The sequence below is a fragment of the Nyctereutes procyonoides genome, unplaced genomic scaffold (assembly GCF_905146905.1).
Source record: "Nyctereutes procyonoides isolate TBG_1078 unplaced genomic scaffold, NYPRO_anot_genome, whole genome shotgun sequence".
NCBI classification, from domain to species: Eukaryota; Metazoa; Chordata; class Mammalia; order Carnivora; family Canidae; genus Nyctereutes; species Nyctereutes procyonoides.
Window position 1 is genome coordinate 39,742,559 of NW_026575131.1, and position 26,249 is coordinate 39,768,807.

A 26,249-nucleotide genomic window follows, 5' to 3' on the forward strand; every position below is an offset into this window, starting at 1 on the left:
GCGGGTTTGGTGTAGACACAGCCAGGGCCTTGCTGGCACTTCTACAATTTGGCCCTTTCACTCTTCTCCTTTTAACTGTGAACAGACAGGATTATCACAAGTTGAGGGATTTGGTCTTCTGGCTAAGCCTTCCCATTTCAGAAACCATCCCAGAGACAGTCTGTAGGTTGTTTATATCAAGTCCTTTTATTCTGATACCACAGAATTACCTTGTCACAATACAGGGGGAGGGACACCGAAGTACCACGAGTTCTCACAGAGCACAGGAGGACGGCACACGATTCACAAGGTCATGTGGAGGACTCGGGTCATTGCACTTACAACTGTAAACTTGTTTGTTTGACTTTATACAGCACTCTTCCCCCCTCAAATAAAGGAGAGAAGGAAAGAAAGGGAGGGAGGGAAAGAGTGAGGAGAGAGCAAAAACAAGACATGGAAGCTAGCAGATGAAAGGCGTTTGGCAGCCACCACTCTCCAGGCCACTGCACTTGAAGAGCGGGAGCTGACTTGATCCCAGAGGCTGAATGAGGCAGACACACACACACATACACATTCACACGCTTGTTCACATGCATACACACACAGTATCTCACGATTTCCATGGCTCTCCAGCGCCACCCCAGTGCACATGGCAGCAGGGCTGCTGGTACCCAGGGAGACAGAGATGATATCTCTGAGGAGTTTCAGTTGGTCAGGCCTGTCCCTCTGACCCTGTCGGAGTCCACGATGACAAGTATTTACAGAATGGGGGGAGGGTGGCATGAGGGCAGGGGAAGGGCCAATCGGCCAGGACCATGCTGCCTGGAAAACACCCCCCCAGGCTCCAGAAGATAGGCCATAGTTACTGCCGCCACTGCCCTCTCATCATGGGCCCTTGAGGCCACATTTTCTTCCCAAGGACTAAGTGAGTGGGTAGGAGGGGGTGTCGCTGTGCTGTGAGTGTACTGGGCCCTGGAGCGAGCAGAGACAGTGTCTTTGCTCATGACCCTGGGAGGCAGGTGTGGAGAAGGCCTGGACTGTATCCCAGAGACTCTTTGCCTATTTGGAGATGTGCTCAATGCTCCCCACTGCCCAGGGCACCAAATGCTGGTCCCTCCGCCTCTGGCTACAGTGCCCCCCAGAGCCACAAGCTGCATCTACATGAGGATCAGGTCACTTGTGACCCAGAGAGGCCTGCTCCAGTCACCTTCACAAGGGGTGAGGGTATAGATGTGTCCTGTGGATGCCTTGGGGAGTGGGGAAGTGGCAGATGTCAGAAAGTTCAAAGTCAGAGGGCTTGGTCAGAAAGGAGATTCAAGGAAAAGTCAACGTTTTAGAGCCTGAGACTAGGCTTGATGGAGGCTGACCTGCTGCCATCTCCCTGCCTTTCCTGCTCCTGGCCCCATCCCTTGACCTTTCGTGGGAAGGATTACTGCCTTGGTCCCCCATGTATCAAGCCACCAGGCACATCCCCACACAGACCTGGCCCTGCATAATCAGAGGTGATTGATAGTGGCCTCCCTTAGCCCTTGCTCAGATGGGCTCTTACAGCCCAGGCCTGATCTCTGGGATAAGGCAGGTGTCCTGGGAGATGGGTGACGCCCAAATCTGGGAGGACCAGGGTTGCAGGCCCAAAATAGAGGTTGACAACCTCCTGTCCCATCCACAGCTGCCAGAGGTGGCCAGGATCCCCCTCTGAAGGGCTGTGTAGACCTTATTGGAAAGTATGAGAAATGTGGACCCCTGAGAAATGCATGGTGCAAACCAGAGCAAACTGGAGGAAGGCCAGGCCTCGAGGGGTCAGGTAGTCATTGCCTGCTGCACTGCTGGCTCAGTCAGAGAGAAGCTGATGTGCAGTGGGATACTTGGGCTCCAGAGAGGAGGGTGGGCAGGGAGTTTAGGTCCTGGGGACAGATAGAAAAAGGGTCAGAACAGAACCTTCTGCAAATTTTGCTTTGAGAAGCTTCCCAAAAAATTCAGCTTGAAGCTCCTGTCTACGGGAACACCTCCTCTGGTCCCAGATGACATTGTCAGCTGTCCTTGCCACAAGTGCCAGAGGTCTAGCTAGCTCTTCCTGAGCACCTTTGACCCACTTGCCCCAGCCTATATTTCTTGGCTCACAGACCTTGAAGCCGCCCAGCTACAAAGGAGAGGCATGGAACAGGTATAGTCAGGTCCCTAGGCCATACATAGCCGGCCCCTGCCCTTGGCCTCTGTGTCTCTGGCCAAAGACACAGCCCAGTTCTGTGCCTGAGCCATGTCCCCCTGAGCTGTGTCAGACACCTCTGGCTCAGGGATGGGATGAGATGGGGAGCAATTTACGGATGGAAATCCTACAGCAAACCTTCTGAATGTTCACCCACACACTCCTGTGTGGGCCCCACCAGCGTGTTTAACTCCAGATGCTGCTTTTTACCTGCCATCCTGATCTGAGAAACCTGCAGGGCCCACGAGGGCACTGCCTGCCCCACAGCCTGGCATGCTCAGGCAACTATTCCAGCAGGTCCTCACTAGCTTGTGCAGAAATCAGCTAGAAGCACTCCTGAAGGAGAGGTTCTGAGGTAAAAAGAACTCCCAAGCAAGAGGGTCGAGCATTTAAAATGGATGAAATCGTGCAAAAAGGCTGCGAGCTGTGCATGCTCCACTGCAGGACAGGCGGTGACTCACCTGGCAGCAGCGAGTCCTGCCACAGGTCAAACATGCCACAAACTGAGAAGTTCACACACACGGTGGGAGCAGGGGGCAGGGGGCTTGATATGAGCCTATCTATTCCAGTTTCTCAATTGCATGGTTGCAATTGACTCCTTATACATAACATGGAATTTATTAAATATTAACAGTTGTCTTTGAGGGTTTATATTTCATTGCATAGAACGTTAGAGATGAGACTGGTGGGGGTGCCCAAGAGGAAGGAAGGCCCCCAAGGTAAGGGCCTTGGGGAAGAATGCCACCCAGTCCACCAGGGCAGTGGATGGTGCCATACTCCCAAGCACAGGGCTCTGGGCCCTGCCCTCGGCTGGCAGAAGCCCTGGCCCCTCTGCTTTGAGCACGGCCACTGGTGATGGCTTAAGAAGGACTGGATTACACAGTAAACAGAGGCGGGCTGGGGGGCCTCCCTAGACCTCGCCCTGGGGTTGTGCTCTTGATGGCCTGCTGCCCCCTATTGCTTCTGAGTCAACATTCTCCCTGTGCTGAGCAGGGGCGGAGCAGAGAGGACATGGAACCATCAGTCACATGTGGTGGTGGAGGGGAGGGGCAAGGAGATGAGCCAAGAAAAAGAGAGGAAGGGGAGAAGGAGAAAAAAAAGAAAAATGCTTATGAGGTATACACGTAAATCAAACTGAAATGATTAAGGCTGTTCTTGAAATCATAAAGAAATCCCCAGGCATACGAACAGGGAGCTGGCTGGTTGAGACAATGGCGGTGCCACTGGGATGCTCATGATGGCTTGGGGGGATGGCTTTGAGATGGTGGCAGGCATGCTAGCATGCTGCCACCCATGGGCTGGGAGAAGCCTCAGCCAGTGCCCACGCTGCTCTTCGGTGCTATGGCCTCTTATTTCAGCAATGAGACAGTGTTAGGTCCTAATGTTTGTAAAGTTCTCCCAGCCCCACACTAGTGGTCACATGGAGGTCTGCTCCGATGTCACCCAGAGGGCAAGGTGAGGGGAGCAGGGCCCTGTGGCCACAGAGGGATCCGGGCCAGCTGGAATGTGAAGGAAACGGAGCCCGGCGCCCCCAGCCCTCAGTCAAAGCCCCTCTCCAAGGCTGTGGAAAAACTTCTGGCATCGTGGAGGGAGGGCAGCGTCCGTCAGAAACAGGTAGCCTGTGACCAAACTCTGTGTATAACGCATAGGAAGCCTGGCTGGCCGGGCCGCAGAGAGGCGGCTGTGGGAAGAGCAGCAGGACTGCCACGGTGGCAGGGTGTCCGGAGAGGGCTCCTCCCTCCCAGCAAAGGCTATGCCTCGAAGGTGGCGCCCTGAGGAGAGCAGGGTCTCTGGAAAGACAATCACAGGTCCCCCGGGCCAGTGGTCCCAACATGTCCAACAGATGCTTCACCCAGGCAGCTGCTGTTAGAAAACACTCCATCCTCAAGCCTGCCTGCCACGTCCCACCTGGTGTGAGTCTTTGGGCCAAGAGTTTGCCAGATTGCAGATGCTTGGAGGAGAGAAGGAAGGGGAGAGAAAGAAGGATATTGTCAAGAACTGAGGACGGCCACTTCCCATCCCTACCCTCTTCTTGGCTGGCAGTCTACCATGTGCTAATGGCCTGACTCCTTCTCACCCAGGGGATCCCCACACATGGAGCCTCAGGAGATGGGTGCTTGAGCAATTTTGAAGTCACGAAGAGGACAAGAAGAAGAATCTAGTTGGCCAGTAAGGGACATTTCTTGAATATAACAAAAGTTGTTTAGTGAGTAAGGAAGATGACATTTTGCGTAAAATGGCCAGCCTCTCCCAGCCCACTTCTGAGATGGCCATAGCAGACACCAGGAGATGGACACTCACAGAAGCACTTATGACTTGGCCCAATCGTTAGCCAAGTACCCAAACCTGAGAAACCCTTTTAACTACAAAGGTAAGGGTCTCAGTGGCCACCCAGGTTCATGTGGCGGGCCGCAGAACAAAACCGTGCCCGTGGCTCCTTTTGCTTTCAGTGATGGATCCCTGGCCCTAAACCCAAGGTAGGTTCATGGGCTGCCCCTCCTTCCCTCTAGCACAATTTCTGATTTCACATCTGTTCCAGGACAACTCCGAGGAAACATCCAGCTGGGCGAGAAAGCGGCAGGGTGCCTGGTGTCTTGGGGTGAAGGCAGGAAGAACGCTGGGGGAGCTGCACTGTGGCTACTGTAATTAGAATAAATTCTGGGCTCTTTACTTTGGCCTATAAAGTTCACCCGAGCTGGCTCCCACCCCCTCAGACTTCACCCCTGACCACCTTTACCCTCCATGTGGCTCTGGCTGTGCTGGCTTTCTGTCCAGCCTTGAAGCTCACCTGTCCCACCCCCTTCCCTCCTCTCCTCTATTTATTCTCTGTCCCCCTTAAATGGAATGTCAGCTTTGGAGGGCAGGGATTTGGTTTTGTTCCCTGATGTATCCCTAGCACCTGGAACAGGGCCTGGCACCGGCCTAGGGCTGGACAAACATGTGTGGAATAAATGGATAAGTGGATGGGAGACCAGGCCTTTCTGGTGTCTTCCTCTGGAGACAGGCAGCCCTTCTGAAACTACACCCAGCTCCTTCCTACAAGCAGCCCTAGCCTGTAGTTTGTTTGCTAACTCTCTGGCCCTGCCACACACACGCCTGCTTACCATGAGAAGCACCCAGACCTCTGCACTTTTTTTTTTTAAACCTCTGCACTCTTAACCTGAGAAATAGCAAAGGAAGGAAAGGGAGGGGGTCCCAGAGTTATGGAATGGTAGAAGGTGGTCCCTAGCTGTACGCAGAGCAGTGCCACTAGCTAGGCTACCCCCCCCGCCCCCCCCCCCCCGTTCTGAATGATGCACTGCCACCTTCTCTGCCACAGGGGCCGGGCTGAGGTCAGAGAGGGCTCCAAGAGGAGCCACTGCCATCCAGGCAGAGCCAGGGCTCCCGTGTGAAGGCCCTTGCACTCTCTCCCTGGGCTGACCTGACTGGGGGCTAAGACTGCCTGGCCAGTGACCACCCTCTCCTCTCTGTTCTATTCCTGGCTGCCTCATTCCTCCTGCAACTCCATCTTTCAGGTCATGTGTTCATCCTATGAAGCCCACAGTGTTTGAAGTCTGTGCCCATGGTTGCTAAGCTTGGCAGGGTTGGGGATTCTGGCCTCACCGGACTGTCTGGAGCAAAGTCTTCAGCACCAGCCTCAGGGAAGCAGCTTTGGAATCAGTGCCCAGCACACAGCCCCTAAGTTGAGGGACATGGGTGGCTTTGCTGGGTCATTCCCCAAGCTTACTACCTGAGTCATCTCAGCCAGCTTAGGGGTCTCTGCCTCTCAGCTGCCATACCCAATACAGCTGAAGGCAGCCCACCAGCCTTGTCCCAGTTCACACCTGTAGGAACTACGTGGGTCTGGTCAGCCAGGCCTCGGACCTTCACCCCCTCTTCTGTCCCACCCTACCCTGGACCTGACACTCACTGTTATACGCAGAGTCCAGAGCTGTGCCCAGGCCTCTGACTCCAGAGATTTTTCCACAGCAATGATATCATCTCCCTTCATCTCTTCAAGAGCCTGTGGAGTATTTACAGAGGAGGGTTGGGGAGAAGCTGCATCCCAGGGGGCCCTACCTACAAACTAAAGTCAACTCAAGGCTGTGAGAGCCCTGGGGTAGAGGTGGTAGGGGGTGGCGGGAGAGGACGAGGGGATGTTGGCCCTAGCTTCCCTCTGCTGGGACCTCTACTAAGTTGGCCCCGTGTTAGGGCCTCTGTGCATTGAGTCCCTTCTCCTCCTCCTTGCCCTCCTCCCACACTCACAGGAGAGGATACTGCAGCTCTGGCCACATCACCCACTGCTGAAGATAAGACTCCTCCTAGAGGATCCCTGAGGACCCCCACATGAAGGGAGGCTGGGTCAAGGCAACTCATACTTACCCTGCAGGGCATGGTCACCAGAATGAGGAGAACTTTTTGCCAAAAGCAGAGACAGCTATGACAGAAAAAGGAGAGAGGCATCAGGAAATTAGACTAAACTCCCTCCTTGTTGGGGCCATTTGGCAGTGAAGCCCAGCGTAGCCCAAGGGGCAGGGGACACCCCCTCCCCTGCCAGAAAGCCACTGGGCAACAGCAGGTAGACCTTCAGGCTGGCCTGTGGCTCACTGACTGAGCCTAGAATCATTCCCCAGACCCAACCTCTGCCACAGCAGGGCCCCGGAGCCGCCACCCACCATGGACCTGGCCGCAGGCAGGGCCTACCTTCTGTCAGTTTGCCGGCCTGCTCTGCTGCCCCACCAGGAAGGATTTTGGAGAGCACACTCTCACCTTCAGCGCCTGGCTGGCCAGCAGGAGCCCCTGGAGTCCCTCCAGGCCTGGCTCCGGCCTTCATGCCTAGGGGGAAAGAGACCACCCTCAGGAGGCAGGCTTGGCCCTTCGGGTTCTGAGGGGGAGAGAAGCCCTGAGGGAGTCTGCACACAGGCAGCCATGAGGTGGGAGAGTGAGGAGGAAGAGAGTAAGGAAGAGAGAGAGAGGGAAGAACAAGAAGGGAGGAGGGTGGGAGGAAGCAGAAAGAGGAAAGGAAGGAAGAGAAGAGTAGGATGGGAAGGCAGAGGTAGAAGGGGAAGGAGGGAGATAGTAAGAGGCTATGGTCCTGGACCTATACTTACCTGTCCCTTTCAGGTCCTGCCCAGAGCTTCCTGGGCCAGAAGGCCCCAGTGCTGGTAACCCCACTAGCTCATTTTTTAAAAAGATTTATTTATTTATTTTACGGGGAGGGGGGGAGAGAGAGAATGCGTAAAGGGAGAGGCAGAGGGGGGAAATCTTTGAGCAGACTCCCTGCTGAGTGTGGAGCCCAATGAAGGGCTCAATCTCACATCCCACGAGCCATGAGATGATGGCCCATGCTGAAACCAAAAGTCGGATGCCCAACCCACTGAGCCACCCAGGCGCCCCAACCACTAGCTCATTCTAACCCCAGGCTCATTTCTGTTAGGAAGGTCTCCAGACCCCTGGGCACCTTCTCCGGAAACAGTACAGTATGCGGTACAAGGGAGCTCAGGGTGCCAGTGGGTATAGGGAGAGGGCAGATCAGGAACTTGGGGCCATGGCTGAAGGCACCAAAATATAGGCTCACCTGCAGGTCCAGGTCCTGGTGGTGGTTGGGCCTGAGGAGGCCTCCCCTGTTGGGGTGCCTTGGCTGTCCCTTTAGAGCCATTTGCCTGCTCTGCCCGTGGCTGCAACACAGAACCCACAGCTAAGACACCGTCTGACGACTCTGCCCACACCCAGTAGGGAATCGAGGGCACGTCCCAGCTCCCACCACAGCATCCACCCTGGGTACATCTGTGTGCTGGAGCCCTACTTACCGGTCCTACTGGCTGGGGGCCTGTGGCTGTTGTGGGGCCCGGCTGAGCCTTCCCTGCTGGCTGGCTGGCAGCAGGGGCTGGGCCCCTGGCAGCTGGCTGGCCCTGCTGCTGCACCCGAGTCTGCACTGGGGCCTGCTGAGCGGGCTGTGTCCCGAGACCTTGCTGCTGCTGCTGCTGTTGCTGCTGCTGCTGCTGCTGCTGCTGCGGTGTCTGTGGCTGGCGCAATCCTGTCGCCGAGGGAGTCTGCCTCGACGGTGGCGGCTGTGACTGCTGTGGCCCAGGAGCCGCCTGCCGACCTTGCGGCTGTGGCTGGGGTTCTGGCTTTGGCTGCGGTGTAGTGGGCCCTGAGTGGGCCTGCCGGGAGCCCTTCTTGCTGTCAGAGGCATGATGGTATGCTGACGGAGCACGGGATGGCTGTGAGTACTCAGCAGAGCTGGGGTACCCAGGCTGACCCTTCTTCTGCATGGCTGGGGCAGGGCTGGGTTGAGAGTGAGGCCGGGCCTCATGGCGCCCCAGGTCCCGAGTGTGTGGTTTGGCAGCACGCCGGCCTGGCTCATCGCCAGCGTGGCGGCCTGAGTGCCGCACGTGGTCACCGTGGTGCCGGTGTTCCTTGGCTGAGGTGTGGCGGCTAGGGCCACCCTCATCATGTGGCCACAGGCCCTCCTCGGGGGGCTCATCGTAGTCGTGGTAGCTGTGCCTGGCAGGGCCTCGCTTCTGGGAGGAGGAGGAGACTGCATGGCCCCCGTGGTGCCTGAATCGGTCAGAGCGGGCATCCCGGGGCTTATCAAACCAGTCTGTCTCCTCCTGGCCCAGGTGATACGCTTCAGAGACCAAAAACAGAACACCATCAACCCCCAGGCTGGCTGCAGGGGGAGGCCCAGCTGAAGCCATGCAAGGAAACCAGAGAGTGGGCGCCACAGCCACAAGCATTACCACTAGGCCCCCAGCCCGCCCCCCCACAACCAGGGCCAAGGCACAGGTGGAGCAGCCTGCAGCAGGGCCCACTGGGTGAGGCGCCAAGTCAGGCCCCTCTGGGACATCTCAGGGCCCAGGGCCCCATGGGTGGGCAGGCCCCCCAAGATGCTGAGCAGCTGCAGAAATCACCCCTGGCTGCCATTACCTTCGCTGTCGGAAACTACGCAGTGGGAGTCATCCAGGATGTAGCTTTCTTCACGCTTATACGTGTGGGCCCGAGGCCCATCCTTGATATGCTCCTGGACGTCAGGCATGGAGTGGCTGGAGCAGAACTGTGGGCAGGTGTCCCCAGGAGGAAGTGTGCTGCCGGCAGGGCGAGGCCGCCCCAAGGGGCTGACGGGGCTCTCCTCTTCAGAGGTCTGGCTTCGCATGGGGGGCCGGGCCCGGCTGTGGGCCATGCTCAGGGACGAGGGCTTGGGGCCCGCTTTTTGAAGTCGCTCCACAGCTTCCCGCTCCCGCTCATATCCTTTGCCCCGGCCGCTGAAGTCATGGCTGGACAGCTTCTCCCCACTGTATGCAGAGGCCACCCGGGACCGGCTGCTCCCTCCATACATGCGGTCATCCTCCTCCACCGGGTCCCGGCTGGACACCCCATAGTACCTCTGCTGCTCATATACGTTCTTCTTGAGCCCATAGGTGATTTCATCCTGGAACTTCCTGCCCCGAGAGGCCAGGCTGCTGCTGACTGCAGGGGAGGGGTAGGAGGCCAGGTCCGACTCCACGTCCTTGGCCTCTTCAATAGGTGAGAACTTGGAGATCTTTTGCTCCATGCCCTGCTTCCGGTGCTTGCTGCGCTTTGAAGAGATGGCAGCTGGTGCCAGGCTCTTAGAGGGATGCTTGGGCCCCATGAGGCCTGGGCCATACTTGTCTGCTCGAGCCCCGTGTCTGTAGTCACTATCACCGTAGTAGTGGGCACTGGCTGCTCGGCCATTGCTCTCCACACTCCGGTGATGGCCACTCTTCCCACGGGGGTCATAAGAGTCCTCCTCAGATTCTTCCTCCCCTCTGGTATAGCAGCAGGGCAGTATGGGCCCCTCCAGGATGCCTGGTTCTCCCGGCTCTTTCCCGGGACGCCCACTGCTGCTGCTTGGCCCCAGGGGCTCCAGTCGCTGGCTCTCAGGGGCAGTGGAGGCGTTGTCCTTGGTCAGCTCACTGATGTCATCAATCATCACATAGTTCCGAGGGACATTCTGCTCCAGGCTGGTGTAGTGGGAGTCAGAGGGATAGGTGGAGGCTGAGCTCAGGCTCACGCCACTACGGTCACTGGCCCGGGGCAGCTCAGCAGCTTTGCCTTGCTCATAGCTGCTGCTTACTGCTGGGCCACTGTAGCTGGTTTCAGATGGGGCCGAAGACATGGCCACAACAGGGCTGGCGATCACTTCATAGTTAGTGGGCACCTTCTGTTCCAAGTCGGCTAGTGACGTCTGGCGTGGCTTCTGGTGTGGGACACGGCTGTCAGCCGGGACTGGGAAAAGAGTGCTCTGTGTGGTTGGCATGGGTGTTTGGGCTGCATAATGGCCTGTGGGACGGAAAGCCTGTTGGCTTGGTAGACCAGGTTCAGCTGGGTAACTGGTGCCAGGAGGAAAGGCAGGTGCTGGGTACGTGCTGGGGCCAGGGTAGGTGGGTGTTTGGTGGGCTGGGAATCCGTTCTGAGTTGGCCCACCACTGCCTGCAGCATACTGTGGGGCTGGAGATGGAAACCGGGGCTGTTGGAAGGCAGTGGGGCCAGCGGGAGTGGCAGGGGCAGCGGCACTTCCAGGGAAGTCTGTGTACTGGCCAGCAGGAGTGGCACAACCCTGGAGCCGTAGCTGGTTGAGCTCGCTATCAGACAAGTAGTCACGATGCTCACCTAGACCACGCAAGGGTGGGTAGTCACGGCCACCCCGGTCTTTGGCCAAAGACTCTTTCCGCTGTGTGATGCCCAGCTCCAGGTACTTGAGCTTGGCGTCAATCTCCTTCTCCTCCTCATCCAACTCTGCTTGCTTCTTGCGCAGCTTGGTGGATTCATGCTCCACCAGCCGCAGGTCCCGGTCCAGCTCCCGGAGCAGGCTGGCCTTGGTGGCAGGGACAGCGGTGGGCCCCGCCAGCCCATGCTGCAGCAGGCTGGCCGCATACAGCTGTGGGGGGGCCTGGCCAGCCAGGGGCAGGTGAGCCTCCTCTGGAGGGGGGCTGGGCAGTGTCCGCTTCACCTTGCGGACCAGGCCGTTGGGTGGCAGCGCCGACACCTGAGACAGAGGGAAGGGCGGGCAGCACTGAGACCCAAGGTGTGGGTGACTTGGTGGGGCAAAAGGTAGAAGATCCCTGGCTTGGGTTGGGGCAGAGGCTGGCCTCCATACAGCGAGTGCTCTGATTCACTGGGCAGCCTTGAGACCTGTCCTGCCCACGCACTGGTGGGGATCACCACCCGTGATCGTTTCATAGGTCTTCTCACTCCCAGCACTCTGGGCAGCGGCAGGGGAGCAGAGGAGCAGATGCCCCTCTGTGCTGGTCTCTGGGACTGGCCTGCCTCTGAGAACCTCTGGTACACAGTGGCTCTGAGAACCCCTGCATGTATTCAGGGGGCTGGCCACCTTCTGTCTCCCGCTGAGTGTCCTGAGGTAAGGAGGGCACAGTCTGGCTCTGCGTTTAGGTCTAGCAGCTGGTGGGGACCAACGGCAGTAGAGGGCCGTGGACAGAAATGGAGTGGCCTCTGGGTGCCCAGCAGACTCCCTAGAGGATCATGGGAATGGGGCTCATGCTGACTGTATGTCAGTTACTGCAGGCTCTGGGTCTTTCCTGCCTCCTGCCCTACTCCTCTTTTAAGGGACATGTAACTCAGCCACTTACCCACTCAGCTGCCCTGTGCCGCCCTCTGCCAAACCCTCTGGACTGTGCTCTCAGCCTGGCCCAGTTCTTTCCACATCCCTGTGAACCGACCACTCTCTAGGGCTGCCAGCTCCCCTTCAGGGCCTCCCTGGCCCTCTCTCTGGCTGCATGGCTCCCTGGTCCAGGTTCCCTAACACTGCCCTCTGTGTAGTTCTCCTCACCTGCCCTGATGTTCCACATTGCCTGAAGGTCCACATGACTGTAAGGTTTACACCAGGGCCTTCATCTCTAGCTCCTAGCCTTCCCAGAGTGTTCCAGGCCTTTGGGTTTTAATGAACCACGCAAGTCCCCAAAATACACTAGGGCCTGACAATTGGGCTTTTCCTTTTACCTTGTGAAGAAACTACATAAAAGCCTCCCACCTCCTCTTACCGTATGTCATAAAGGAAATAATAGTGTGCCTCAGAGTCTTAGAACAATACATAGGTCTTTAACAATAAATATCGGGTTTTTGTTTTTTTTGTTTGTTTTTTAAAGTAGGCTCCATGCTGGGTTTGAGCTCATAACCTGAGGTCAACACCTGAGCTGAGATCAAGAGTTGGGCGATTAACTGACTGAGCCACTCAGACACCCCAGTAAATTTCGCTTTTTGAACTCCTTACTCTATTGTTCATCTTTTATTTTGGCCACACACCATGAATGCCCATCGTGACAAGGCACCACAAGGCCAGTCCATGGAACCTCTGTGCCTGCCTCAGCCTGGAGCCAGGACAGCCAACCCTGGCCTGGGCTCCCTGCCAGTGACTCCTGATCCCACCCCCACACTCTCTGGCCTGCATACCCCCGGACTCTCCACTACCCAAACTCATCACCTCCAAGACCCCACCCTCTTCTCTCTGTATCAATCCCAGAAAACAGGTAGACTTCACAGTGCCTCTGGTTCCTGCCTCTTTTCCTCAAGGCCACTGTGTGGTCTTTCAGCCCATCTGCCCACATTCTGTCCAGGAAGCTTTCTAAAATACCCATCTTGGAGCACCTGGTGGCTCAGTTGGTTAAGCATCTCCCTTTGACTCAGGTCATTATCTCAGAGTCCTGGGATCAAGTCCCACGTCAGGCTCCCTGCTCAGTGGGGAACCTGCTTCTACCTCTCCCTTTGCCCCTCTCCCCAACTCATGCTGTGTGTGTGTGTGTCTCTCTCTCTCTCTCAAATAAACAGATAAAATCTTTGGAAAACAAACAAACAAACACATCTTGCCCATCTCACCTGCCTAAAACCTCCAGAGGCTTCAAAGGCCTATGAGAAAGGCCCATGCTCCTCAGCCTGGCACTTAAAATCCTTGGCATTAGGCCTTTGCAACTCCCATCTTCCCCTGCATGGCAGCCCATAGCAGGTCACCTCATTCAGTCCCAGGGCATCCTTTGGCAACTAAAGCCACAGGCAAGGGTAAATTTATGGTGTAAGGTTCCCTGCCTAGGGGAGCAGACAGGAGTGTAAGCAGATTTATTGAGGGGCAGAGAAGGGCAGGGGACAAGGTGAGACCAAGAGCACACTGCAGCCCATTAGGATGGACCCTGAATGCTAGGCCCAGAGGCTTGGGCTTCCTGTGGGGCCATGGAAGCCAGGTTGGGGCTGGGAGTAGGGAGTGGCCCAGCCAGGTCTGTGTTACTGATTTTCTAAGGAAACATCCCCAGTAAAGGTTTGGAATGGGGGGGCCCCAGACTGGGAGGGGGGATGTTGTAGGGGCTGGACCAGATATGGCCATGAAGAGGCAGTGCTGAGGAAAGGCTGAAGTTTCCAGTGGTGTCTGGATGGGTGGCTGTGGGGGCCAGTGTGTGAGTGTGCATTTGCCCAGATGTCCTTGCCAGGCTGCCGGCTCCACCAGGTGTGCCTTGAGGAAAGTCCAGTCCTCATCCTCAACTCCTTCCTCTGGGCCTCTGGAGCTGAAGGTGACTCCACCCCCCACCCCAGGAGAAACCCCTCCCTCGGGGGCCCCCAGGCTAGAAAGAGACCCCTGCCCCACCCTGGACCAGCCCCTGTGCCCATACCTGGCTACCCAGTCCCCCCTGGTGCTGGTAGAGGGAGAACCTCTCTTTGGCAGACTCCTCGGCGGTGGGGCTCAGGGGCTTAGGGTCGGACAAGGACCGCTGCAGGGTCTTCATGGGGCGAGGCAGCGTCTGCTGGCGGAGAGCGCTGTCAGCTGTGAAGTGCTTCTGGGGACTCACGTGAGCCTTGTTCAGCCTCTCACTGGAAGCAAAGGAGGTGTCCAGGAGCCGGTGTGGGGACAGGGGTGAGACCGGTGAGTAGAGGACCTGAGGGGACTTGGGAGGCTGGCGGCTCACGAGCTGTGACAGGGACTCCGGGGGCAGCTGGGCCTGGTATCCAATCTCCAGGGGATCCGGCTTCTTTTTTTCAAATCTGCCCAGGGGTCCTGGGGTGACAATCTGGATGCCAGGAAGGTAAGGGCTGATGGCGGTTGGCCCCATGAGCTGTGGCCCCGCCACACCCTGGGCTTGCCCCTCGGGTTCCGTTTGGCAGGCCAAACTCTCCCCGCGCCCAGTCTTCTCTGGCGCCGAGATGTACCTGACAATTTCCACCTTGGGGTCGGTCACGGCTGTGATATGGATGGCCGGAGAGACCCTGGGCAGTTGGTCAGGCTCTGTCTGCACGGAGCAGTCACTGATGGTCTGGATGCCCACGCTGCTCATGGCCCTCACGGCAGCAGCAGCAGCCGCAGGGGATGACGAGGCAGCAGCATCGTGCTTGCTGTCGGAGCCAGAGTCCGAATGGCGGGAAAGACGGGACCGGCGGCGGCGCACCGGCTGCTCCCACTCAGCACTGTCCTCGTCATCAGTCTGCACACTGCAGTCCGCACTCCGCCGCACCCGGCGCCGCCTGGTCAGGAGGTAGCGGCCCTCCCCCTCCTCGTCGTCCGTCTGCACACTGCTGTCTGCAATCCTCCTGACCGAGCAGGGCTCAGGCCCTGACTCTGGCTCGCAGGCATCCCGCAGGCGAGGCATAGAGTGCCGCTTCTTGATGCTGCTGCGGCTGGCCTCCCATGGCTCCTCTGTCTGCAGGGACATGTCCGAGGCAGAGCTGGGGAGGCCCCGATGCAGCACAGGCTCCCGAGGCTGCCCTGGCCCCTCTGGCCCTGCCACAGCAATGAAGGCTGTGTGGCTCAGAGGTGGCCAGTACTGACCATTCTGAGCCAGCTCTGTGGCAGCTGGGGGAGGCCCCCGGCCAGGTGCCTCACAGGCCACGGGGAAGGGGGCCTTCTGCCGCTGCTTCTGTTCCTCTAGCTGCTGTTGCAGCTGCTGCTGCAGCTGCTGGATCTGCTCCAGCTGCAGACGCTGCTGTGCTAGCTGCTCCCGCTGCAGGGCGAACTGGGCCTGCCGCTCCTCCTGTTGCTGCTGCAGCACGTGGTGCTTGATGGTCTGCAGCTCCTGCAGCTCCCGCTGCACCAGCAGCTGCTCCTCCTCCCGGTGTCGCTGTAGTTCCACACGCTCGCGCTCCAGCTCTTCCTGCAGCCGCAGCTGCCGCAGCTTCTCCAACTCCACCCGCTCCCGCTCCAGCTGGAGCAGCTGCTCCTGCTGCTTCCGCTGTCGCTCCTCCAGTGTGGCGTCCTCCTTCTCCAGCCCCGGCCGGCCAAGGGCTCCACTGCCACCACCGGAAGCAGTATCTATGGGGGGCTTTTGGCCAGCCAGTGGGGCTGGGGCTGCTACGGCCTCCTTGGCGGCAGCAGGGGTGGCTGTGGAGAGAGGTTCTTCCCGAGCTGCCCCTGCGGGTAGCTCTGGCCTTGGTGGGCCCCCAGCCCCTGGGGCCTTGGCAGCAGCAGGTTTCCCCAGGTAGAGAGGACCCTCAGCAGGGGGAACACTGGAAGCAGTGGGGAATCTACTTGGTGCCGGGTATCGGTACAGCCCTGTGGGCCCGAGAGGTATCCGGGGGGCAATCACAGGCATGCGTGTCAGGCTGGTGAGCGGCACGGCTGTGACTCCAGCGGACACATAAGGCCTGTATATGCCACGGCGCACCATGGGCCGCAGTACAGAGGCGGGCTGGGTGGTTATGGGCAGTGTTGCAGCAATTGGAGTGTTGATAGTTGAGTAGATCATGCCATCGGCTGCACGCACAGTGGCCGTGGATGGCAGAAGCTGTCTGACTGCTGTTCCCTGGCCTCCCGTAGGCCTGTACTGGGCCAGGTTCCCAGAACTTGGGTGGCCCTCTGGGAAGGTGGGGTTCCCTAGGAGGCCAGGTCTGAGGGGAGCCAGACCCTGTGGGGCGCTGAGCCCAGGCCCAGGCTGAGGCTGATACTGCATGAGGTCAGGGCCACCACCACCACTGCCATGCCGCCCTCCATACTGGTCCATGGAGTTGAGGGCAGCACACATGCGGCTGATCTCACGGGCAGTGGTGGCACTGTACTGGGCCAGGCTGGCCTCCTGGAAGCCAGCTGCATCTCCCCGTGGGCCATACCTGTGGTCTGAGTAGATGTTTGACACTGAACTGTAGCGTCGCATGGGAAGCGGGTGAGTCAAAATGTCTGTGGGATGGCGTAGGTCTGTGTAGGAGCCATACTGCAAGCCCTGCCCAAGGTAGCGTCCATCCACAAAGCCCAGGCTGTAGGAGTGCTTCAGCGAGCTGAGATCCATAGCTGAGTCTCGTCCAGGGCCCTGGAAGAGCTGGCCAATCTTGTGGGCATGGTAGTTGAGGCCAGCCTCAGCCAAATTGGTGTCAGACATGGAGGAGTATAACCTGCCATGGAGGCCTTGTGGGTAGGGCCTCTGTTCCTCATGGGGCCCAGGTCCCACTACCCCCTGTGCCCGGTACGTTGGGGGCTCAGGAGGCTCAGGGTCACGGGGACTGTAGAAGGGGCCGCCACTCTGGCCAGGTGGGGCAATGTCTGCTACACTCTTCTCAGGTGCATTGGGGGTGGGGTGGAAGGTACCTGTGCAGCTACTGCCAAAGGGGAACTTGTAGACCATGTCACAGCATGCCATTTGGCTCTCAGGCCTCATCCCAGTGAGGTCCAGGGCACCTGAGGGCTCCTCTGGGAGCAGTGTGGTCACAGTGCCTGCTGTGCCCTCTCCCATCTGCACCACCACTGTGTGTGGCTTCCTGGAACCTGGCATAGCATGTGACCGCAGCTCTGTGGGGGCAGCCCGGTGAGGTTCAGCACCAGGCTCTGGCGCTGGACCTGATTTGAGGCCAACACTCTGGGCAGTGCCCATCTGAGTGATTAAAACGTCCCTTCTGGCCAGAGGTGCTACCTGGTTAGGTAGGTTATACCTGGCAAACTTGGCCTCCCTAGGTCTTCCACGGGGCCCACCTCGGTACGGGGCTGTCTGGACAGCCTGTTCTACCTGCTTGACCTGGGCCAGGCACACGGGGCTACCTGCACCCTGGCCAAAGTCAAGCCGGCTCTGGAAGGGGTCTCCATAGACCACAGGCTGCTTTTGCTGAGCCATGAGCACAGATGAGGCCATGGTGATGCTCACGGTGGTGGAAGTGCTGAGGAAGGCATGGGTCTGCTCCTGGGCGTTGAGGTTGATGACCAAAGGCTGCACAGCAGTCGACTGCCGTCCTGGGATTGGATCCAAGGCAAGGCCATACTTCCTTGCTTCCACAGCAAGAGAAGTCAGGTCCATGCCTTGGTCAGTAAGGATGATGGGTGTGGGCTTGACAGCTGTGCGAAGGTCTACCACGGCACTGCCTGGAGGCCTGGGGCCTGGTTCCACCCTAGATGTTCCCGGGACTGAGGAGATCCGGCACAGGGAGATGTTCTCAGCAGGGAGGGTGCCCCAGCCATAGACTGCCAAGGGCCCATCCGCACTGGCACTGGGTGCCCGTGGGAAGCCAGGTGGCCCAGGTGGCTCTGGGGGCAGTTGGGACACACTTGGAGGTGTTGTCTGGCTATAGCTGTGGGTGGTGAGCTGGATGTCCGTGGGTGAACACACTGGGGAGGTGGAGGCGCTAGCATGTACCATCCTGGTCTGGCTGGAGGCATCTGATGCCAGAGTGATAACCATGAAAGGGGCCTCCTGAGAGGACTGCTGCCATACCAGGCGAGGGGTGCCGGGTCGGTGTGGCGTTTGCGTGCCCTGAGCCACCATGGGTGCTGGACTCGGGGCACCAGGGCTCCGAGGCACTTCCGAGGCAGGGGTCGGGCTTGGCGTCTGTGTAGAGAACTCAGCTGTGGCTCTTGGGCCCAGTTTTCCAGGGGAGAATGTGGGACTCTCTGAGGGAGAAGATGGAGAGAGGGGTGGGCTGGAGCCTGCGAAGTAGGAATAGCCCCGGGAAGCCATGTGGGGGCCACTCTCACCATCGCTAACACTCAGGGGCTTGTCTCTGGCAGCACGTCCACTGACAGGGGGGCCACTGAGGGCCTGGGGTAGCTCTTCAGTCTGGGAGCCATAGTTAGCAGTGGCGGGGCTCTGTCCATAGCTGTGACCTACAGAGGATGGTGAAGGGCTGCGCTCAGAGCCTGCCAGGGAGGTCGGGGTCATATAACCTCGTGACAGGCCGGCCAGACAAGGAGCCACAGCTGTGGTGGCTGGGGCGCCAGGGCCCTGGGAGAAGGATATGCCTACCTCCTTGGAGGCAGAGCTGGGGGAGACAGGAGAGCTGTGAAGCTTGAGGGAGTCCTGAGTCTCCTTTGCAAAATGCTGAGTAACGCGAACATCGGGAATGACTCGGCCACCACTGCTGTCTGAGGAGGAGGAGGTAGAAAAGGAAACAGGGGCAGCAAGCTGGGTGGGACTGGTACCAGGGGTGAGTGGGCCACCATTTTGCTTCATTGGGTCCATGTACACAGTGTCAGCATTCAGAAACTGCTTCTCCTTCTTCTTATCCTCTGCAAAGGCCAGGTCCCGGGAGGAGGCCTGCCGCATGCGAGCAATGCTCTGTGACGTCTGAAGGATTTCCTCATATACCGCTGCTCCCAGGCTGGCCGGTGTGCCCTCAGAGACAGGTTGCGCAGGCCGGCCATAGTCCTGGTCAGGGGTATCCTGGTACTCAATAGTGCCCTGGCTCCGCGGGCCAGTGGGCTGAGAGGGGCCACCTGCCCCCTGACCCTGTTGCCGCTGGAGCAGCTCGGCCTTGCGCATCATCTCCTCGTAGGCCTCTTCTGCGCTCTTGAGGGGCCGGCCAGAGCTGGGAGTGGCAGAGCTGCCTGAGGGTGTCTCCGTTGGCGAGTAGAGGGACATGAAGGTGGGCAGGTTGTACTCACTGCCCGACTTGTAGAGTCGGGTGGGGCCACCGTCCAGGGCTTCAGCCTCTGAGTCGAGGGAAGGGGAGGGCGAGTACTCGGAGCAGGATGAGCGGTGGAGCTCCTCCATCTCAGCCGCCTGCCTCAGCTCCTCAGTTGGGGAGGCATCCTCAATGGGTGACAGGTTGCTCGGGGGGGTCTTGGAGCGCTCACGCCGCCTCTGGGCCCGCAGTTCCTCCTTGTCTCGCCGAGTCTTGCGGGCAGTGCTGCGGATGCGCTGCTGCTCCACCTCCCGCATCTTCTCCTGCTCCCGCAGGAGCTCCTCCTCCTCCCGCAGCTCCTCCTCCTCTGAGGAGTCCTCGATGGTGGGCAGCAGGGGCCCATGCGAGCGGTGCCGGGCCTTGCGCTGCTGCTTTGCTTCTTCCAGCCGCTGCCGGCGGCTGGGGCTGCTGTCGCTGTCCTCCTCCAGTGAGGACAGGGAGGTGGGAGAGGTGCCGGACGTGTAGCTGGGCGTGGAGGCTGGCAGCGTGGAGGAGTGCTCCCCGCGGGAGCGGTCCTCGGGTGAGCCTGTCAGGCTCTCCATCTCCAGCTCAGGCTCCCGCTCCAGGCTGGTGTCAGGGCCTTGGCCCATGTCCAGCTCGTGGCCATAGCTGCCCGTGCTATTGAGCTCAATGGTCTTGAAGCGGCGGAGCCCCCCCTGCAGGGCCCCAGTGCCATCACTGGCCTCAGCTGGGCCCCCTTCAGAGAGCAGCTCCTCATAGCCAGTGGTGGCATTGTGTGGCAGACGTCTCTTAGCTGGAGCTGCTGGGTCTTGGCTGGCCTCAGGCCGGGGCCTGGGTCCGCCCTTCTGGGCACCATGTTTGGCCAGGCTGGGCCCAGAGGTGGTGGCATCATCCTCTTCCAGGTTGTCTTCCTCAGCGCTCATCTCCAGGATCTGCCGTCGCATGAACTCCTCATCAGTCAGTTCTGCTGCCCGGGCTGGGGGCTGGGGTGGGAGAGGAGACAGGCCACCCTCACTGCTGTCCTCCACGTAGTCATGTCTAAGCTGACTGCCAAAGTCATCTGAGGACTCAGCTGTGTCTTGCTGCTCCCTCTGGTGCCCCCACTCCACAGAGTCTTCCTCTTCCTCCAGGATATCCTCCAGCTCTTCATCGGAGTCATAGGCCTCAGGCATGATGGACAAGGAGTGGGGCCTCCGCTTCAGCTCCTCACCACTGCTCCTGGGTGGCTTGCTCTGCTCACCCCTAGGGGCTGGGCCCTGGGCCTCCAGTGAAGGCCGCATGCTGCTCCCCACCTTGTGGAGCTCAGAGGGGCTGGGTGGGCGAGGCCCTGTCACCCCTGCGCTGTCCAGCTGCTCCACCTCCTGCTGTACGACGCCCGTGATCTCGCTCTGGGAGCTAGAGATGCCATCTGAGGAATAGCCTGTGTCACTGAGGCTCTGTGGGCTCCGAGACAGGTCCTGAGAGTAAGACTTTCCCGCCAGCTCCTGTAGTAGGGTGAGAAGCAGACACTTGACTCCCTGTGGCAGATAGCTCACTGGGGAAACTCAGCCCTCTGTCAATCCCAGGGCCCTGAAGAAGGGGCCCTCTACTTCCGGGGATCATGGCCCACCATTTCCATTTCTCTGGCCTTAGAAACCTCAAGAAGCCCTAGCTTCTCAAGAAAAAACTTTATTAGATCTAATGGTAGCAAAACCCACCAAAGCATTCAACTATGTGCCAGACACAGGACCAGCCTAGAACTCACAGGTTCCAGGCCCACAGGGCCTCATTCAGGCATCCTTTATCTCCTCTGCAGCCCCAAGGGGCCTGCCCCAGGCCTACGTCCCAGAGAACCAAGGCCTGCCCTACACCACCCCACCTGAGAACTAGGGTGCCCGGGAAGTGAGTGGGACTGACCTCTGACTCCCCACCCTTAGGAGCTTCTGGAACAGTTTTGACAACAGGGGTGGCAGGTTCAGTCCTCCGGGCCCCTGTCTTTCCTTTGGGAGTCCCAGGGGGTAGGGTAGTCTCTGGAGGTGGCTTCGGCCCAGGCTCGGGTTTAGCTGGGATTCCGGTCTTCTTTTCCTGGGCACTGCTCACGGCCCTGCTAGGTTCAGCAGCCTTGAGGGGTTTGGCCTGGGGGCTGGCCTTGGCGGGCAGGGGACTGGCCTTGGCAGGCAGGGGGCCTGATGGCTGGCCCAGCCCCTGTGGCCCTTTCTGCTTCAGAGGGGCGGCTCCAGCCACACGGAGAGGGGCCCCAGTGGGGGGCTGTTGAGAGGTGGGCAGCGGCAGGGTGGTCGGCTCTCCCAGGCTGCCCTCTAGCAGCCGCTTAGTTTGGCAGTTCAGACAGAGCCACTCGGTTTTCTGTAAGGAAATGGGAGAGCGAGGAGGTGATGAAAATCACAAAAACACTGAAGTACTCAAAGAATATTTCCATGACTACTTCTGTAATCAGAAGCAGGAGAAAGTCTTCCCAAGTATGACACCAAAGGCACAAGGAGAAAAAAACTGGTAGATTTGTTGCCCCTAAACAACAGACCTCCCCAACCTTCAGAATTCAAATGATAAACCACAATGAAGGGTCCCTTCCTTACCCTATGGAGAGCTTTTTCACCTAGCCAGAAAAGGAGACCTGTGGGGGAGGGGAGGCTACAGGTAGTAAATGAGTCTGGAGACGAGGGGGACCTGGGGTGGAGTCCAGCAGTCTAGAGCCCCTACAAACCAAGAATAGCCTCAGACAGGAAGCATGTCCAAGGGACACTGACCTTCCTGGATTCCTAGCTCTCAGGCCTCAGATATATCCTTCTTCACATCTTTCCCAAGTAAGGACTGTGCTGGGAAGCTACAGACTCCTGGGGCCAGGGGAGGCTGTTCTGGGAAAATCCCTGCTGGAAGGATGGGGCCAAACAGTTCCCTCTGCCCACACCCTCCAGCCTAGGTCTCCTTGTCCATGGCCAGCAAAGACCCTCAAGTGGAAGCCTCCTCCTGCCCCCAGGGTTCTGGGTTATTCCTCTGATGGGGGTCGTGTGTGTCCACACTTAGGCCAGGGTTCCTGCTTCCTCCAAACTGGGTGGGGGTCAAACCCTCAGCCATTAGTCCACCACTCTTTGGGTCATCCCCTATGTCAGGCTCAATGCTGGGGGCTGGAGACACAGCTATGACAAAGACAGACATAAGGGCGGCTGGCATGTAGCATTCCTGGAGCCCACAGCCCCAAACTGGTCATCCAGTGTGACATGGATATCAGTGGTAAAGTTCCTAGACACCAGAAACCAAGTCTGATTCCCCCAGCTCTAGCTGCCTGCACGGGGATAAAGTCTGAGCATCCCAGGCCCTGAGGGGGTGATTCCTGCAGCAGGTCAGAGACTAATAGGGGCAGGTCTCCCAGGAACTTCTCCAGAGTCAGGGCTCCTCCTTGGCAAGACTGGACATCCTACCTTGGCCCACAGGGCATGAGGTAGGAAAGAGGGTAACCACATACCCATGTCTGCTCTTACCCCAGAGGAAGGGGGCAGAGACATGCTCTGACTTTCCTGCTGCTGCTCCTCCTCCCAGGCTTCCACCAGCAGCTTGGCTATTAGGCTGGGCCATTAGGAGAACTACAAGACTCAGAACCATAGAATCACAGAGCCAGGAGACAGGGCAGGGAGGTGGCCCTTGGCCCTTGCCACCCCAAAGTGGGCTGATGGCCTTGACACCCTTCCATGGCAAACTGCCCTGAGCCTATGTCAGACCCTAGCCTGCCTGGCAGACCCTTGGAAGCATGGTACCCCCAGGGTGTCTGCCCTCAGCTTGGCATCCTCAGGCCACCATGGCAGATGCCACATCAATGATTCTGCCCTGGTTTCCTGCCTACAGGCCACATATTACATCCCTGCCCTGGGCTCCAGTAGAGGCCATGCCAGCAGGTGGCAGGCTCCTGGTGTATGTTGAGGGATAGGCCTGCTCCATGGGCTTGTTACTCAGGGCCTTGAGATTGCTCCCTGATATTGGAGTTCTGACTCTGCCCCAAGGCCCAATTTCATGCATAGGTCCTGAGCAGAGCGGCCCAACTATGGAGGATGACCCTTCAGAAGCTGTACATGTACTCATCTACTGTTCCCTGCGAGGCCTGGCCCTAGCACCATTACTAACCCCCATGGACCTTATCTGATCCTCTACATCTCCCTGACACAAACTGCTAGGAAGCAATGGGTGCTAGCTACTTGCTGAGTCTTGGGCTCACTTGTCTTGGTCATCCCTAGAGGTGTCTGGGGAGAATGTTAGACAGGCTAATCCCAGGCCCTGAGAAAGACAGGGCATGGAAGAGCACAGAGCTTGAGCCTGAAATCCTGCCCACATGCCCCCAATGTCAGCTGGGGTCATTGTGGAAATCCCTCCATATCAAAGAGGAGTGTGAGATGACACAGAGACCCTGGCAAGGTAAGAAGGGTGTATGCAGAGGCCAAGAGAATTCTAGAAATGAGAAAAGCCCCAGCATCAGCAAGATCACCACCCACAGGGTCTGGGTGTTAGGGTCTGGGCCCAGATTGGGGGCTGGTCTATGGCAACATTGTCCTGACTCTACTTTGGGTCCCTGAATGCAGCCACTCCAGGTTAGGCCTTTCAAGTTTAGGTCATCTGCCCTGGCTCACCCTGGTGGCTTCACAAACCTCTGAGCCCTACCTCTGGCCTGCAGACCCCACCCCAGAAGCAACAGTCCCCATTGAAGCAAGGGCACCTTGGAAGGATAGTCTGAATGGAGGTGACAGACCTCATGCCAGGGGCTCAGAGCCAGCCCACGCAGCAGCCTGCTCACCTAAGCCCAGAGGCCCAGCCCTCAGCAGAGCATGTCACTTGTGGTCACACGCTCCCCAGGGTTTTGTTCCTTCCCACGCTATTCATGGAGGCAGCCAGGCTACAGAAGGGGCTGCCCAGTTGGTCCTCTTGCTCCTGGCTCTGTTATAGCAGCCAACCAGGAAGGGAGGGAAGGCAGGCGGTGGGGAGGCATGTGAGGTAATGGCTAAAAATAAATAGCTGACCTGGCTGCTGGAGGCCCTTCCCCAGCTCTCGGGAGGCTGGGGGAAGAAGAGTACAGAGCACTGGAGCCTGTAGGTGAGGGAGCCTGAGGAGAGCTGGCCCCAGACCTAAGTCTTCTGGGGAATGGGGATGGGGTAGGATGCAAGCCACAGGGAGGTTCTATGCCTGGGGGATGGAATACAGGTCTCGATTTCTTTATTCTCTCAGCTCTCATCTCTGCCCCCCACAGCATGCCTGCCTCCCCAACCCCTGCTCATTCATTCCATTATTCCATTCATTCATTCATTCACTCTCCCCATTTGTGTTCATTCCCTCATTCATTCATTCACTTGCACACTCTCTCTTATACTCTTCCATCCCAGCCCCAGCCAGCCCCAGCCTTCAGGGAGCTGCTGCCTGCTTCCCCTCTGTCTGTCCCCCTTGCCAAGTGGGCAGATGATCTGGAGCCTGGGAATGGACCGCAAGAGGCTTGATGGCCATTTCTGCCTTGTCTCCCTCTGGGGGCAGGAAGGTAGGAATGCCCCACAGCAATCACCATCTAATGGTGGGAGGTGGGGTCAGAGTGAAGAAGAGGAAACGAGTTGTCAGAGAGTTGGTGGAGTATCCCACAGGCAGAAGAGCCCTGCTGCCTTCCAGGGTGGTCCTGGCTGCTGTGCCTCAAGGCCATGGTTGCCTGGCGAGGCTGAAATGGACATTAGGCATCCTCCTTGCACTGCCTCCCATCATCTGAACAATCCTGCAGAACACAATCTATGTATGTGGAGCTGGCCTGTGTTGGTTTGATTACAGTGACATGGGTCTAATCAACACCCCATGGCTGGCTGCTGGGCCCAACATATCCCCATCCCTAGCCTTACTGCCAGACAAGGGGCAGTAGATGAGAAATCCAGAGAAAAGATGCTTAGACATAGAAATCCAGAGAAAACATGCTTAGACATAAAGAGCTCTAGGCTCAGGACACCAGACTACAGGCATGACCATCATTGGTGCTACTGTTCTCCTGATGCTGCAACCCTGTCCCTCCCTGTCCCTGGACATGCTTAAGCTTCTCCTTTCTGGGCCTCTCCTCTGATAAGAAGAATCCTCCCTGATATCCCCAACATGTGCCTTTCTGGCAGGGCTGTGCTCTCCTCATGCTCTAGTACCAAATGTGTCCATTCCTTATGGGGCATCCCTCATCCTGCGCTGGCCACTGGGTTGATTCACACCCAGGTAGTTGGGGGCTAGTGGGGACTCTTTCTCCCCTATGGAAACTCTATTAGGGGATCCCTGGGTGGCGCAGCAGTTTGGCGCCTGTCTTTGGCCCAGGGCGCGATCCTGGAGACCCGGGATCGAATCCCACGTCGCGCTCCCGGTGCATGGAGCCTGCTTCTCCCTCTGCCTGTGTCTCTGCCTCTCTCTCTCTCTCTCTCTCTCTCTCTCTCTCTGTGTGTGTGTGTGACTATCATAAATAAATAAAAATTAAAAAAAAAAAAGAAACTCTATTAGGACACTCCGGTTCCAATCTCCTGGCTGTGTGTTGGACCTTGCATAAGTATCTGAAGTATGGCATCTCTGCTGGTTCTACCAGAAACCTAAGAGGGAGTGCTATCATCTCCATTCCACATGGAGGAGACAGGACTCCCTGAGATCACCACCCCCAGAGGCAGATGCCAGCCTCTCATCTGGTACCCCCACTGCAACCCCTGCCTCAAATAAGCCCAGCCCCACATATCACAGATGCCAGGCCCTTTGACCAGGGAGGCCCAACTTCTCAAGGGTATGGCTGGTATTTTGGCAATTATAATAAGATCAGCAACTGGTGCTGTTACTATAACATTTCCAATTCCACTAATTTCTTCACAAACTCTATTTTTAACCGAAAGCCAATTAAAAATTAAGCCAGAGGGTACTATTATCCTTCAAAAAGATAAATAGGTAAAAAAATTTGGAATCAACAACTCTTAATTATGAAATGACTCACTAAATGGCACTATGGTTATTTTTTTCAGAGGAAATTTCAGAGGGATAAGAGATCTATTTTTCCTGCTTCCTTCATTGTATGCTCTGGACTCCCTGTCTAGAAAGAAGGTAAAAGTTTTACAGCTCTGAGGTGGGAAATTCCCAACCCAACAGCCCAGACAGTTGGCTCTGGTCTCGGATGGAGCCACAGCAGGTCTAACGGGCCTATGGGGAGCTCGCAGTGGGGCTTCCCTGGTTCATCCCTCGCTCAAGCTCCCAGCCTTCAAGCAGACAGGGATCCCTCTGCCTCACACTAGGCACACACAAGCAGGCTGGCCTCAGTTAGCTAGGT

The 26,249-nt window shown here is 57.9% G+C and overlaps 1 protein-coding gene across 1 annotated transcript in view; it reads right to left on the minus strand.

Moving 5' to 3' along the window:
* Positions 1-66: 66 nt before the first annotated feature.
* BSN (bassoon presynaptic cytomatrix protein) overlaps positions 67-26,249 on the minus strand; it is a 97,808-nt gene continuing 71,625 nt past the window's right edge. Inside the window, exons 4-11 of the mRNA XM_055344459.1 lie at positions 20,855-21,301; positions 13,801-20,442; positions 9,095-11,174; positions 7,975-8,795; positions 7,743-7,842; positions 6,869-7,000; positions 6,548-6,602; positions 67-4,136 (exon numbers count right to left, since the gene is read on the minus strand). Of these exons, the coding sequence (XP_055200434.1) occupies positions 6,562-6,602; positions 6,869-7,000; positions 7,743-7,842; positions 7,975-8,795; positions 9,095-11,174; positions 13,801-20,442; positions 20,855-21,301 (10,263 nt within the window). The 3' untranslated portion in view covers positions 67-4,136; positions 6,548-6,561. The remainder of the gene's footprint in view (positions 4,137-6,547; positions 6,603-6,868; positions 7,001-7,742; positions 7,843-7,974; positions 8,796-9,094; positions 11,175-13,800; positions 20,443-20,854; positions 21,302-26,249) is intronic.